Source organism: Pempheris klunzingeri, chromosome 6 (assembly GCF_042242105.1).
Source record: "Pempheris klunzingeri isolate RE-2024b chromosome 6, fPemKlu1.hap1, whole genome shotgun sequence".
Taxonomy (NCBI): Eukaryota; Metazoa; Chordata; class Actinopteri; order Acropomatiformes; family Pempheridae; genus Pempheris; species Pempheris klunzingeri.
Genome location: NC_092017.1, coordinates 27,954,980 through 27,969,431, shown reverse-complemented (window position 1 = coordinate 27,969,431; position 14,452 = coordinate 27,954,980). Strand labels below are relative to the sequence as shown.

Sequence of the window (14,452 nt, the reverse complement as noted above, 5' to 3'; positions counted from 1 at the left end):
CCGAGCGGGGGCGGGGCCACGTCCCGTGACCCCCCTCCTGACGAGGTGATAATGTGAAAACAAACCGTATTAAATCCACCGTTGACCCCTGCGACCCCTCTCTGCTACTCTACACCAGATAATGAACGCTCCACAGAGGCAGAGCTCTACTGGGCAACATTTTTTGTGACTCTGGTTACATTGGTCATGATTTACAGTAATCCTCCGTTATGAAACTGGGTATAAAATGTCAAACCCTGCGGCCGCGGCTCAAACTCACTGAGAGTTTCTTGGCCGGACGCAGAGCAGTGAGGGAAATCTTTTGTGAGGCAGGAATAATGCTATGTGGTGCTAACACTTCACTGTATATTATCCTAAAGCTGGTATCCGATGCCGGAGGGGGGGCCAGTGCGAGTGCCACAGAAAATGCTGCCCTCAGAGAACAAGTACGCTTTCCCTTTACTACATTTGGTTCTTTAAAGGAAGGATAATGTTTGTACTGTTTTCAAACCCCTTGTCCTTATTTATGCTTTCTGTGATTGTGTTTCTTGAATTGTATGTTGCCTTGTGTTAATTTTACACTCTTAATTAAATGCAGTGGGTTTTTTTGGTTGCCTTTACCAATGTTTTTGCACATTTCAGCCCATTTTCAGAATTTCTTCCGTTAGTTTTTCGCTCATTTCTGATTTTTATTATTTAAAACCGAGACAGAGAACCCATCGGGGTCTGCTCTCTTGTCCAGTTTCAGTCTCGTCGCTGCAGACTTTTTTAAATCCATCTGCACTCACGGCTGAATGATCACACAGCGTTAACCGTGTAGCACTTGAAGCACAAAGCGGCTGATCCAAAGTGTTTTACAGCAACAAGAAACGATAAAAGAACTATTTTAATCTTAAGAAAAGACAGCAGACATCGTGATGCCTCAGAGAAATGTTGGACTGGTTAAAAGCCGCTGACTTCAAATGTGTTTTAAGTTAAATCTGCAGGAAAAGACGGAGAAGCAGAAGCAGAAGGATCAACGTTACTAATGTTTAGTTAAATAAGACTTTAGATATTTTCTCCTTTTTAATTGTTAATGTGAGCACAATGATTAAGACAAAGTCCCCAGAACTAGAGAGGAGGAGGCCGTCAGTCTGACAACAACAAAACAGCAAAGATCATTACCAAAATAAATCTCATTGCAGCCTCTGTAAATTGACTTCTGGCATGAACTGAATACAAAAACAAACAAGACAATAAATCCTGCTCAGAGAGACACAACAGTTTTGTAGAAAAGCCAGAAGAAGAAGAAGAAGAAGAAGAAGAAGTCCTCAGTGCTCCATATTTTTAACACAAAAACCAAAAAAGAAAACAGAATTAGACAAGAACTCCAAGTCCTGCATGATGAGAAAAAAAAAAAAAAGCAACATGTCAGGATGAAAATTACCATCCAGACATTTGATGCTGAAGGTTTTTGGAAAGTTTTCCTCCAAATTTCACGTCCTTCATCAAACTCCATCTGCTGATGAAGGTCAGGAGACGTGAGCTCTCCAGTGAGACGACCTGGTGCTGAAGATGTGTTATTTATCCGTCATCCTGGCATGTGTTTAACTTTGCTAATCAAGCAGCTCGGTGCGCTCACACGGCCACTAAACCGACCACAGCCAGCCTTTTTCTCACCGACTTTAATGAGGAGGCGCTATTGAAAAGAACAGAACAGATCTGGAAACAAGAATAAAAACTTTAGTGCTTCCCTCCATAAAAGAGCATCGCAGGACGAAGCCAAACTCTGTAAATGAAAATATGTTTTTTTTTTTTTTTTTGCTCAAACAGATAGTGTAAAGACTGACGGTTTATTTCACAATAAAAGAGGCGTCTTCTTCCAAATTAAAAGCAAATGGAGTTCGTTACTGACAGATTTTACTGCAAAAAGTTTCCAGAAAAAAGGCTGAATAGTTCAAACTCTCTGAAAATGTGCAGAAACACTGGTGAAGCTCCTTTGGGGTTGTTTTTTGGGGTTGTGAGTGTCGTAGCATCAGATTTAGCCTGAAAGCTTTCACATGATCAGTGATACCTGTTTGTTCCTCTTCATATTTCCACAGCTGAGCTCTCGCTCGCCGTCAGCCACAGGTGATGTAACCTTTTCCCCCTCTCTTCCCCTCCTCTTGTCTCTCAGCGCCATGGCCACCTACCCGCCCACCTGCTCCAACACCAACACGTCCCAGGGCATGAACATGGCCAACAGCATCGCCAACCTGCGGCTCAAAGCCAAGGAGTACAGCTTGAACCAGGTGCCCACGGTCAACTGAGTGGGAAGAGAGGCTGCGGGGGCTCACACAGGAGGAAGGGAGGGAGGGAAGGGAGGGAGGGAGGAAGGAAGGGAGGGAGGAAGGAGCCCCGCACACAGACACCGTCTCTGGGATGAACATCATCTCACATTCCCTGGAGCGTGAAGTCTTTCTGGAGCAGCCGTGTTTCTACACCTATATGCAAAATGTTGGACACCGAGTGACGGCAGGAGTTCCCCTCAGCCGCCTTTTCTTTTTTTTTGTTTTGTTTAGTTTTTTTTGTTTTACTCCCCTGAGCATCACTGAACTCTTGTTTGTACGAAAAGACATCTAGACCGGATGCTGTAGCCGAATATCTGCGTAGTTTTTACATTTGTGATTGTGGCTGAAGCGGAAGGTTTCTCAAACATCATTTGTTTTCCATCAGAGACTTTGTTCTCAGCGGAGACTCGTGTACGGACTACGTGGAATTCCCTTTTGTCCCTTTTGGCTGTGCTGTCGGATAAAATCACACACCAAATTTGGGATCAACGACCATTTTTTTTTTTAAAAACCAACAAGAAACCAACAAAGGACTTCCTCTTGACATTTTACGTATTTTTTTTTTTTTAAATAAAAAAAAAAAAAAGTTTTGTTTTTCCGCATTTCTTTTTCCATGTTATACCACTGACAAGCAAACATGTTCAACGCATTTTGATTTTCATGTAATAGTCCAATATAAAGGAGAGGCTAATGTATTTCTGAATCCAAAACCAGTAGATTCTCTTAATTTCCTATGATATCCTTTATTTGTAACAGAATAAAAAAACTTGTATATTAATAAAAATGCATTTCAAGCAATGCAATGGCACAGTGTCCAATTCAACAGATTCTAAAAACACAAATTTTCCACGTTTTTTGGGAACTTTTTTGGAGTGAATCTTAATGGTTGGAAGGTTTTTAAATCATCCTAACAGAAATATATGATTGCCACAGTTCAGTCATGCCTCAGGAACAATAAGAAATAAGCATGTTTATGGTTGAGACCATTTGGAAAGCAAAATGATCTTGGACCTCGAGCGTGCCCCATAAAAGAGAGATTTACAGCTCGAGAACAGATTCTCCTTCACAGAAACCTCAAGCTGTTCCTGCTTTGTGTGTTTTCTTTTTTCCTGATTACCGCAACCTGAAATTTCCATCTTAAAAACAGGATATTTATGAGCAGGGAAATCCTCTCCTTAATATGGAGGGCCCCCGGGCCTCGTTTAACTCTGCGGCTGTCATACAAGGTGTTTCTTCTCCTTGGCCCCTCATAACCTCCGCCGTCAACAAACACATGTCGACACTCGTCCTCGTACGGCGCACACGGGCAATAAAAGTTGGCTCGGATAAAATTGCAGCCTGAGATGGTCTTGTTTCGTATTTTTTGTAAGACTTTGAGGAAAAGAAAAGTGCTCGACAGGCGTGGTCACATGAGCACATAGCCTGCGGAAATGTGTTTCTAACTCACACATACCCAGGAAAAGTCTCAACACTGATTTGGCTCTGTGTCAAAGACCAAACTCCATTTAAAAAAGTTTAAGTTTAATTTTGCTTCGACAGCGTTGAACACTATAAGCGCTGTGAAACACTGTCGACAGCATATTCTTAATCTTTATTGTTTTCTGTGAAATTCGGCCCAGAAGTGAACCCGTTAAAGAGCATCCAGGAGACTTTTATCAGTTTTACATGTTGTCTCACTGGTGTTGCTTCCTTAAAGTTGAACTCCACGCTAATGAGCGAGAGTTATTCAGTGTTTTAGCCTCCTGTTTTCTTTTTATCTCTCACTTCAGTACAGCTTTGACTTACTGGTGCTTTATTTCCATTGTTTAATCATCTGACATTTGGAGTTACTTAACAGATTCAGGTTTTACATTAAACACCAACATATTCCTGTTTTAGAGAGGGATTGGGGTCTGGGCTTGCTTCTTTTTTCCAGTTTTGTCATGTGATCTGATCTGAAAGCAGGAAAAACCCCCCGTATAAAAGCATAAACTATGAATTTGTTTATTTTGAATGTAGGATTTTTCCCTTAAGGATTGAAGGGCTGAGTGAGGGGCCGTGGTGATGAAGAGGCGGGTCATTGATGTAACTGGAGGGTTTTTTCCTGCCTTGTATGCCACATTAAAAAAAAAAAAAAGGGATATTTCTGTTTTCTTTCCAGCCGTTTTATTTTCTCCTGTTGGTTGTTTTCCTGCTCGCTGATCCCTGACTGTGGTATGTCCAGTGTCAGACCCCTGTCCCCCCTCTCCCCTGCCAGGCGCCCGGGCTCACCTTTCACGGCCAGGGCCTGGGCTGACCTGAAGTGATTCCAGATGTGGAGATCTTTTTGACCCCCCCCTACCTCCCTCCTCACCCTTCACCCTCCGCCTCTTCCTCCTCCACCTCCTCCCCCCCACCCCCTTTAGCCCCCAGGCCCTGGCCAGCCACTCCATCAGGGCTGACAGCGTCCCCTCGGACAGCGTCTCTCCTCGCCTGAGCACATGACATGCAAGGCAGCTCCCCCACCACCACCACCACCACCACTCCTCCTCCACCTCCTCCTCCTCCTCCTCTCGCCTCGCCCTCACCCACCCACCCCCATCCTCAGCAGCACATCTGGAGCTCATTACAGAGGAGACAGTAAGAGCGAGGGAGGGGTGGGGAGTCTGCATGCAGAGTGTGTATGTGCAAGAGAGCGGGAAAGAGAGTGTTTCTTAACCCTTCTCCCTTAAAACATCCACCTTTTCCCCCTTTTTTTATCCCCATTTTCTCTCTCGCTCTCTTTTTTTTTTCATCTTAACTTTGGCTTTCCACCTCCCCCCCCCCCCTTCCCCTCCCACATGCAGTGATCTTTGTCCTGCTGTCAGTGCCACATGATCACAAATACTTTATTAATGAGTGGTTTTGGAAACGAGCTCGGCACAAAAAAGAGAGAGAGAGAGAGAGAGAGAAAATCTCGGAGCAGTCTGCGTGAAATACTGCACAGCTGTTAACAGTGTGGTTTGGGTGAACAACCAAAAGAATGTCCCGAGATGTGGAGTTTCCACGCAAAGTCAAGTTGACTGAGAGGTTGCACTGTTTGTGTGATTAAGTCACTATTATTACACACTTTTCATAAACACAGATGCAGGCTGGAATACACCCTCTGTTGGCCTGTGAAGGAAGCATAATTAACTTCAAACTGCCATCTCAAGGTCAATGCTGATGACCATATGCAGCCTGACGCACATCGCCAACGACGACTTGTTTCTTTTCTGCAGAAACGGAGTTTGAAAATCTGGCTGCTTTTTTCCCCCATAAAAAAAAAAAAAAGACGGTTCCTTTTTCTGATTAACACGGACTATTTTTGAAAGTATGTGCAGGATTTCACAAAGCTTTTAATGGCCTCATGTGTCAGTGAATTCTCTGAGAACCTGGACACCATGTGAACTTTAAAGGGCGACTCCAGCTCACTTGCAACTTGGGTCTTATTTTTGTTGTAACGCTGCTACAAAGATGTCCGACGGGGCAAGAATGCAGCCAGGAATCTCTCAGGATTACATTCTTATTGGAGCCTCCTGCAGCATGCCATATTCCTCCGGTGCCAGTGCAGGACTAGTGTGTGTTTTATGTGGCACAGCACAAAGCACGGGCCTCTGACGGTCACGCCTGCTTTAGACAGTGACCGTCCAGGTGTGTGGACATGTGGAGGTGTGTAATTCACAGGGTTGTTGGAGACAGATTAAGGAGGCGGTGGGATGCAGCCAGGAGGAGGCAACCACGGCGGCCTTTTCACCACTCTGGCTTCAGATGTTGTATAAAGTAGTTCCTTTTGAGCACACTGAGCTCTTAACGTTGATTTATACTTCAGTGTTGAATCACCTCCTTCCTTAAGCCGTAAATTTACATAAAACAACTGCATCTTTTCTCTTTTATGCATTTCAGTAAAAAAAAGGAAGAGTTGTTCAGCATAAAGCTCCAAGGTGGAATCAGCTCGACACGCAGAAACCCCACATGGTGCTTTGACAGTGTAAACGCAGAGTGACTCCGGCTTTAAGGGTGTGAAGGCCGACTGACTTTGGTGCAAGAGAGCAGACTTTGTGTTCTGCTGCTGACCACTAAATGCTTTTCTGTTTTTTAACCATAATCTTTCCATCATCTGGGGGTTTGGCACCAACCCCACATCTCTAATAAGACAATAAAAGCAGCTGCGGGGTTGCGTGAAGTTTAGCCCACTGACACTTCTGTTAGTGGTGTTAGTGTCAGTGTGTTCAGATTATTAAGTCCTCTCCTGTGTGGAGGGAACATGGACAGAGAGCAGGAAGTGGGTCTGCAGCATGTGATGGATGGTTGAGTCTGGATGTCAGTGCTCGTCTTTCTCCTGAATAAGTTTCTCTAACCTGTCGGACCGTTTCCAACCCGTGTCCTCTGCTGGGGTAGAATAGAAACAAGGCCAGGTTGTAATAAACTGGAATTATCCTTTAGTCATTTGGCGAAATGTAGATTTAGATGAAAGTTGCCCAAAGCTTTCACTTTGTTTCATTTTTTTTTTTTTTAGCTGTTGCTGCTTTTTTACTCCAAATTACAGGACCTTTCAGATTCAAAAGTACAGGATGTCAGTAAAAACCTAAATGTCACATGATGTATTTTCCCATGCTGCATGTAACACAGTGACAAAGATAGTTTGCGTCCCGTCCTGGAAGTAACTTAATTATGGTGTGATAAATGCTTCTGGCTGGGCTTTAAATGGCTGTTGAGACCGTTCTTGTCCTGAGTGAATTAGCATTTTAATTCTCTCGCCCCGCTGAGGTCCAGCAGGGCAGCAACCAAAACAACAATTATGGTGAGTGACGCGACGTGAGCGCCGAGACGTCGTCACTATATAATCTTCACCAGAGCTCCTATTCCCCCATGGCACACAAACTATTTTAGGAGATTCGGAGGACCTTCTCGATTCCTTACAGGAAGTTCGGCCTCTCGCAGATGAACACGTGTATGACCTAGGAAATATGTAGGAAGTCTCAGGAGCGCAGACATTTACTGACTACAGGGAATTCAATCATTCCTCCAACAGGCCCTATGGTCCCCTTCCTTTAAAACTGTCTCTTTCATGGCCGACACAGAGCAGTAAAATGCTTTAAAAGACAGCGTTATCAGACTGGCAGATTATAAGCAGGACCTGTTGCGTGCTGTGGATCCTACGTGTCTGTCAGCTGGTGTTACATGTGTGATACGTTGTCCAAACCTCAGGCTCTTTCAGCCCACTTTGAAGACATGAGGTGAGGGTCAGCGGTGCAAACCCATCCAGCTCCTGCAGCCAGGTTCAAACAGGAAGCAGTTTTGTTTAAAAAAAAAAAAAAAAACCCACCAGATTCTTTTATTACTCCAACACAGCTGGCTCTCTCACTCAGCAAAGGGGGGGAGTAGAAGCGATGGCAGAAGCCGGAGTGACACCTTTATGCTGAGATTATCAGCTGTCTCACTCCCTCTGCTGGGCACCCACGGTCCACACAGCTGCCGGCCAGGAGCAGCCGCTGACCCCCCGGGACCAGGAGAGCAGCTTAATCCAGAAAAACAAGAATCAAGAAAGTGAATCTGAGGAAGTAACTCACTCAGTGGCTGCTCCAGAGCTTTCAGTCATGAGACACAGACTCAATTACAGACAGAAATGTACCTGTGAGATCATTTTCTGAAATGTAATTTGACTTTAGAGCAGAAATATGAAGTCATGTTCCACCAGAATATTGTCACAAACAATCGTCTGACTTTAAGAGGAGTGTTTGTAAGAGGCGTGAGGCGTTCAGGGTCATTAAAACCAACCAACAGAAAACATGTTTTAATCCCAAAGAAGAAACCAAACGTGTCTCAAATTCACCAAAGCAGAAGGAGAACTATGAATCTGAGCAGGAGCTGAAGGGCAGCGTTCAGTCAGCGGGAAATAAAGTGTTGAGGTTTGATGATTAGTTATCAAATAAGAGCTGACAAACACAGAAGTCAGGAGGAAAAGTTCAGTCTGAAACTGAACGTGCTGAACGAGCCACATGACGGACGTGTGTCTTCATCTCTGCCTCTTTTTGTTTCTGCTCACACGGCTCATGATGCTCCTCAGTGCTGCTGACTGAGGAAGAGGAGAGGAAGAGGAAGAGGAGAGGAAGAGGAGAGGAAGCCGGCTCGCTCATCTGCACTGGAGTTTTCTCTCTAATGGGCTCCATACCGGCCAGTTGGAGACGATTATCTGGAGAAACATGACACTGGGACGCTTGGATCAAATCAGCCCAATGTGGGCACATGCTACAGGTCTGGGCATGCATGTGGACGTACCAATAAGTGTGTGTGTGTGTGTGTGTGTGTGTGTGTGTGCGTGTGATAGAGAGGGATACAGTTTATGCATGTGCCTTTTGATCAGTGCCTAAACTTGAGGCTATGAGGAATGTTTCTTTTTCTCCTTTGAAGGCAGTTTGAGTTTTCTGTAATAGTTTTGGTTCAGCTGGGGCCTGTGAGTGTGTGTGTGTGTGTGTGTGTGTGTGTGTGTGTGTGTTCAGCTTGGTATAAATGGGGGCGAGCTCTGAAATGAATATCATTGTCACATCTCGTGCCAGAGCAAATTCCCCGTCCAAAACGAGCAATTTGGAGCCAACGCCTGCCGTGGAAAATCTGCCTTCAATTTTCCTCCACTGGTGGCTGTGCATGCGCTCACCCCTCCGACTCCTTTTCTCTCCCTCACACACACACACACACACACACACACACACACACACACACACACACACACACACACTGAGCAAACCAAAGGCCGAGCTTCCTCCCTCACACACACACACACACTAACTTGATCTAGTTGGCCTGCAGCAAGTGGACCCCACAGTTTATTTTTTTCTCAATTATCCATTTAGCGTAAGTGGCAGGCGCCTGATGGGCTCCACGCCGAGAGGAAATGTTTGTATTGTCCTCATTTAACAATAGCGTTTAAACTAATACCTGATTAGCGGGAGTGAGTCACTATTGAGAAATAGATTTTTGAGACAGCCGCTGTGTTTCTTTGTTTTTCTAGTTCCAGTAATCGCCTCCTACCATCACAACTTCCACTAGAGACTGTTCTCACTTTAATTAGCCATCCAAGTGCTTTTTGGAGACACAACTTCTGCATCTGCACTCATAAATTCTGAGCAATGAGCTTTTGGCCTGGACTCGCTGAAGGTTCACATGTGTGTGGACGTCGGTGCTGGAGACTCATGTCGTGGAATTAATGAGCGTTTGTGATTAACATACAAAAGGAAACACTCTTCTCATCATCCTGGACAGATTCTTTTTGTTTGGTTTGTTAATGATAATAATTATGTTCCTACCCAAAGCGGGAGCCAAGATTTGGAAATCCTGAGGTCACGAGTCCAATGAAACCCTCCTCTAAATTCCAAAAGTCTGGATTTTTCACATTTTAACTGCTGCAGAGGGTCTCTTCAATCACAGCTATTACAAAAGATGTGGTTTGATGACGTCGAGAAGTACTGTGGGATCATGGGAGCTGTTTTCTTCACCAAACTTACTGTTCATGGACGAGCTCAACGTGTCGGAGTCTGTCCGTGTTACATTCAGTGATCGGGATCCATAACGAGTGACCTCTCTGAAGTATCACCTGCTGTTTCTGGTGTCTCAGCAGCTACAGAGGGCAAAGAGGTGTAAAGTTTGATTATATTACCGTCAAATTTAACCTCCCAGTGTGGTTTCAAAGCCCTCTCCTTACTAAGGCTGAGGTTTTATGTTTGAAATCCAAACTTTAATCATCAATAAATCATAAGCGATCCCACCAAACTGATCATCTCTGATCTTCAAGTAACTTCAATAAATCTGAAGTTAGTTTGTTGCTCACCTGAAGTGACGGACGCACCACGAATGAATGGAGCAAACTTCAGGATTAAGATAAATGGTCTGAATTTGAATTAATTCCAAAAAATTACATATTTGTTCTCATTTGTTCAAACGTGACTGAGCCTCAGTACTTCTGTATACCTCTCTATATATTTATTTCACTAAATCTAAGAGCAGGGAGTCGTCAGCCAGTAACACACCCATCTTTTGCATGTTTGTAGTTTTAAACTAAACCCCTTAGTTCCCAGAAGTAGGAGCTATGATCTGGCCTCTGTTCTCTCGGAGCTACACAGTAAAGCACAGATGATTCCTGCACACATACATACGGCACGCCGAACTAAACCGAGCCTCCAGTTGTGCCAAGCAGCCATAAAAAGCTCTGACGCAGCACTTTCCAAAAAGTGTCTGTTCTGATCTGCTGTAATTACAAGTCTCCATGACAGAGACCGACTTTGGCGGAGTAGAAGGTCTGAATGTGAACGTTAATACGACTTATCATCAAACATCATCCGAGTGTTTCTTGCTGCAGTTTTAAATCTGAGGAATCCTGTTTTTCTTCTTCTTCTGACTCATCATCAGTGTGAACGGGCCTCCAGAGACCCTGCCGACGCCTCGCTTCCCCCCCCCCCGAGGAACCGCTCTTCTTCTTCATCTTTATTTTCCCCTCTCGGCTCATTGTGCGTGCTGTTGGACTGTTTGGAGGATCTCTTCCCGCCGTCTGAGCCCTGCTGGGATGATGGGAGTGGGAGACATGGGGCAGGGACTAAAGAGAGAGAAAACATTGTGGTTCATCAAAACACGAGTCTGACTTTCCAAATCTATCTGAGCTCATGGTTGTTACTGTAACTACGGTTCATATTTATCCTGCAGGAACCACAGTTTTATGTGTCACGGCCTTGTGACGGGTCTTATGGCTCCTTCCCGAGGAGTTTAAAAGAACATCTCATCGTTCTTTTGTCTTTGTTTCACGGGATGAGCTTTACTCAGTTTATCTGTGCAATAATCACTAAGATAAAAGACGACCAAAGCCAAACCTGATGTCACTGTAAACACTACACACAGTGTCCCTCTGCTGTGTCTGCAGATTTACCTTCTGGATGTAAAAACATTCATGCAACACTTGATATTAGACTTTTTATCTACTTATAAATAACTTTTTATTGGCACAATACAAAACAAGTGTAATGAACTTTAGCGCAAAACCTGATTTTAGTGCAGATCTGACAGATAAACAGTAAATGCTGCTGCAGTTTGACAGTTTGACACCCAAACACCCCCCCCACAGGTCACAGGTCACAGGCGTGGTCTCACTGGGCAGAGGATTCAGGGCAGGCAGTGAAATCTGGGCACAACAACTCAGTTTCCGTTGTTTGTACCAAAGAATCATTGAAAAGAATCAGATTGTTTGATAAGATAAGATCAACTTTATTATACACAATTACAGAAAGGTCTAAATAAGAATACAAAGTGTAAAGTGTCTAAGTGGATGCAAAGGAAATAGTGCCAGACAAATTAAAATAAAAGTAAGTGTAAGCTAGGTAACAAGAAGTGGATGAATAACAGAAAGTGAATAGAAAGTAAACAGTAAACAGGTTATTATTGACAATGAACCTACAGCTTAAAGTGAAAGTATTGCACATGATTGAACGAGTCCGTTAGTTAAGAATCCCTCCTGCCGAAGGAGGAATCATACAGTTTAATTGGTAGGAAAGTCGTCAGTGTGGCACGCAGGGGGTGAGAGGTGTTGTCCACTTATATTTTACATTTCACAACTGTTTTACAAGACAAAAGTTTCTAAGGAATCACTGTCTGAGCATTTTTCTGTTCTCTGTTCTCTATCATTTATGTGCCTGCAGAACAAAATAAAGTCCAGGAGACATTTTTCTTAGACTGGAGCAGCCAACACACCCACAGTTAACTTGGCAACTTCATCAACAGGGAACACTGAGCTAAAGCTTAGCTGACAAAATGAACATGCTTATGTTCAGGACGCAGAGATGTTACGTTGATGTACGAGGAGCCTCGACGTCACAGCAGCAGCAGTGTGGCTCCTCCTTACTCTGCTTTTATCCATGTTAATACTGGTCGACCTGTGGTCACTCTGCACACATTCCCCTTATATGTTGGAATTAAAAATGGGATGTTATCTTACTCATGTTTGTGGGATGCATGGTGTTAGTTTAGAATAGAATAGTTGCATTGTTACGAAAAGAAAAAAAGACAGACAACCAACACTTAAGGCACAAAAACAGCAGTAAAAAAGGAAAAAATATATGAAAAATATAAAATATGTACAATCTAAAATAGAATAATGTAACATAAGACTAGTATACAATATAGAAAATAAAAAATATCTTGTGCAAATATCAGATTTCAAGTACGACGTGCAAAATCTGGCTGGGAGAGAAAAGAGGAAGAGAAATATACATATATACAGTAGAACCTACTAAACACTAATGCATATAAACACTAATGATAGCTTTGCTGCTTTGTTACTTCTGCAGGTCAGAACTCAAACGCCCTCCTTTTCTCCGTCTCCCTAATCCCTGTATCCTCTGGGGACCCTGACATACACCTCCTCTCCACTAGATGCCCTCCATCAGTCACCACGACGGCTCGGGCCCTGATTGATCCACAGCTGTGCATCATGCTCTGGTGAGACCCCACAGAGTACACACCGTGCATCATACCAGGCTGACAGCTAGTTAATGGGAATATTGATTTACACTCAGCAGCGTAAAGAGTTTAGTAGGAATAAGTTTGTTGTTCATCACGACTCTGACGTGATGTTTGTGCTCCTTTTCCTCTCTGCCTGCTGCTGTACAACAACAAGTCAAGGTAAGTTCATTCATACGGGACCATGCAGACTCAAAGTGCTTTACACACTAAAACTGTGTGTAAAAGATGATTAAAAACTCAAACTAACAGTCTGTAGAAAAAGAAAGTTAGAGATTAAGAGGAAGTTATGTATGTTGTCATGTTTTAAGGCCTGATGGAAATGAGCTCAGGTGTTCCACAGGTGGGGGGGGGGGCATCATCAATATATATACAAATCAGAAATATACATTTGGAGAAGCCGCTCATGTGAAGGGAGTTTTTTTTTCACTGCAGACATTTGGAGTTGTCAGGGCAGCAGGACCAGCACAGGTGGAAGTAATAACTTTAGTGATGGCTGAGTTCCATTTAGCTGAGCCAGTTGAAGGTGAACACCTCATACTAGAGCCATCATTTAACCCTTTGACGAGCTATCATGTCTGCAGTGTAGAAACTGATCCGTGGAGCTGCGTTTCTAGTCATCAGGGCCACGACTGTAATGCAAAGAATGATTATTATTGTTCTTTTTCTTATTATTATGTTTATTTGGGCTCTTCGACGGTGAAAACTTTATTTTATAGGTGTTTCATGTAGGCGTGCAGAAATGGCTCGATATAATAGTAATAGTTTTCAGAGCTGAAGCCCCCTCCTTTCGCTCTGCCCTAGAAAGATGAAATTTGGTGAGCATGTGTATCACATCCAGACTTTAAAAAAAGCCTCTTGGAGCCATAATGTAAAATGCACAGGAAGTCCGGCATTTTGCACAATATGTCACAATGTAGTGGATTATGGGCCTTTTACAGGGGCAGTAAACGGGCAGACTAGTTTGCTTTGTTGTTCGTCATCGTTTGACTCATAAATTCTTTCATTTTGAGTCTAATTTTAGTTTGAGGGGAACTTTCAGTGGGTTGACTTTGCTTAGGTCTTACATTAGACTGTATTAATGAGAAAAAAGGGATGTGACATCATTGAAAATCAAGTTTTTTGACATGTGCAACACGTGCTAACTGAAGGGCCCACCTGTGGGCCAGCAGGGCGAGGTTGTGATGGAGATCGGTGCCAGGCGGCGAAGGTTTTGATCATTACATGAGCTCTGAGCGCAGGAAAGGACTAAATATTAACAGTCAGTCTGAGACGTCCTGACTTCAGCCGGCACGTCACACACAATTATGACAAAGTCAAACAAACACAGCGGGGGAGTGAAGAGAGGGCCGAGTAAAGCAGCGCAGATATTCATAAACGTACCGTCAGTCATCAGCACATAGCTACACGCCCGTGTGACACAGTCCTCACGCATACATGCCACTGATTTCCCCTTAAAGGGATAATTCAGATTTATTAGCACTGCAGAAAAACACATTTTAATAACCTAAAAGATCTATTTAAGATGCCGTTCTCTCCACATCAACACAAAAACAGTAACTTTACCTCACTGAACTCTGACCTGCAGTAACACATTACTTCAGGTCCAAACTAACATTAAAACACACGTCCGTCAGCGTGCCGAGCGGCGGAGGCGACCTGTGAAGAAAACCCAAAGACTATTT

The 14,452-nt window shown here is 43.7% G+C and overlaps 1 protein-coding gene across 2 annotated transcripts in view; it reads left to right on the top strand.

The window, feature by feature from the left end:
* prrx1b (paired related homeobox 1b) overlaps positions 1 to 2,267 on the top strand; it is a 15,404-nt gene extending 13,137 nt beyond the window's left edge. Inside the window, exons 4-5 of one of the 2 annotated variants that reach the window (XM_070832617.1) lie at positions 360 to 425; positions 2,135 to 2,267. In XM_070832617.1, coding sequence (XP_070688718.1) covers positions 360 to 425; positions 2,135 to 2,267 — 199 coding nt within the window. The remainder of the gene's footprint in view (positions 1 to 359; positions 426 to 2,134) is intronic. The other variant, XM_070832618.1, reaches the window with a different exon arrangement.
* The last annotated feature ends 12,185 nt before the right edge of the window (positions 2,268 to 14,452 follow it).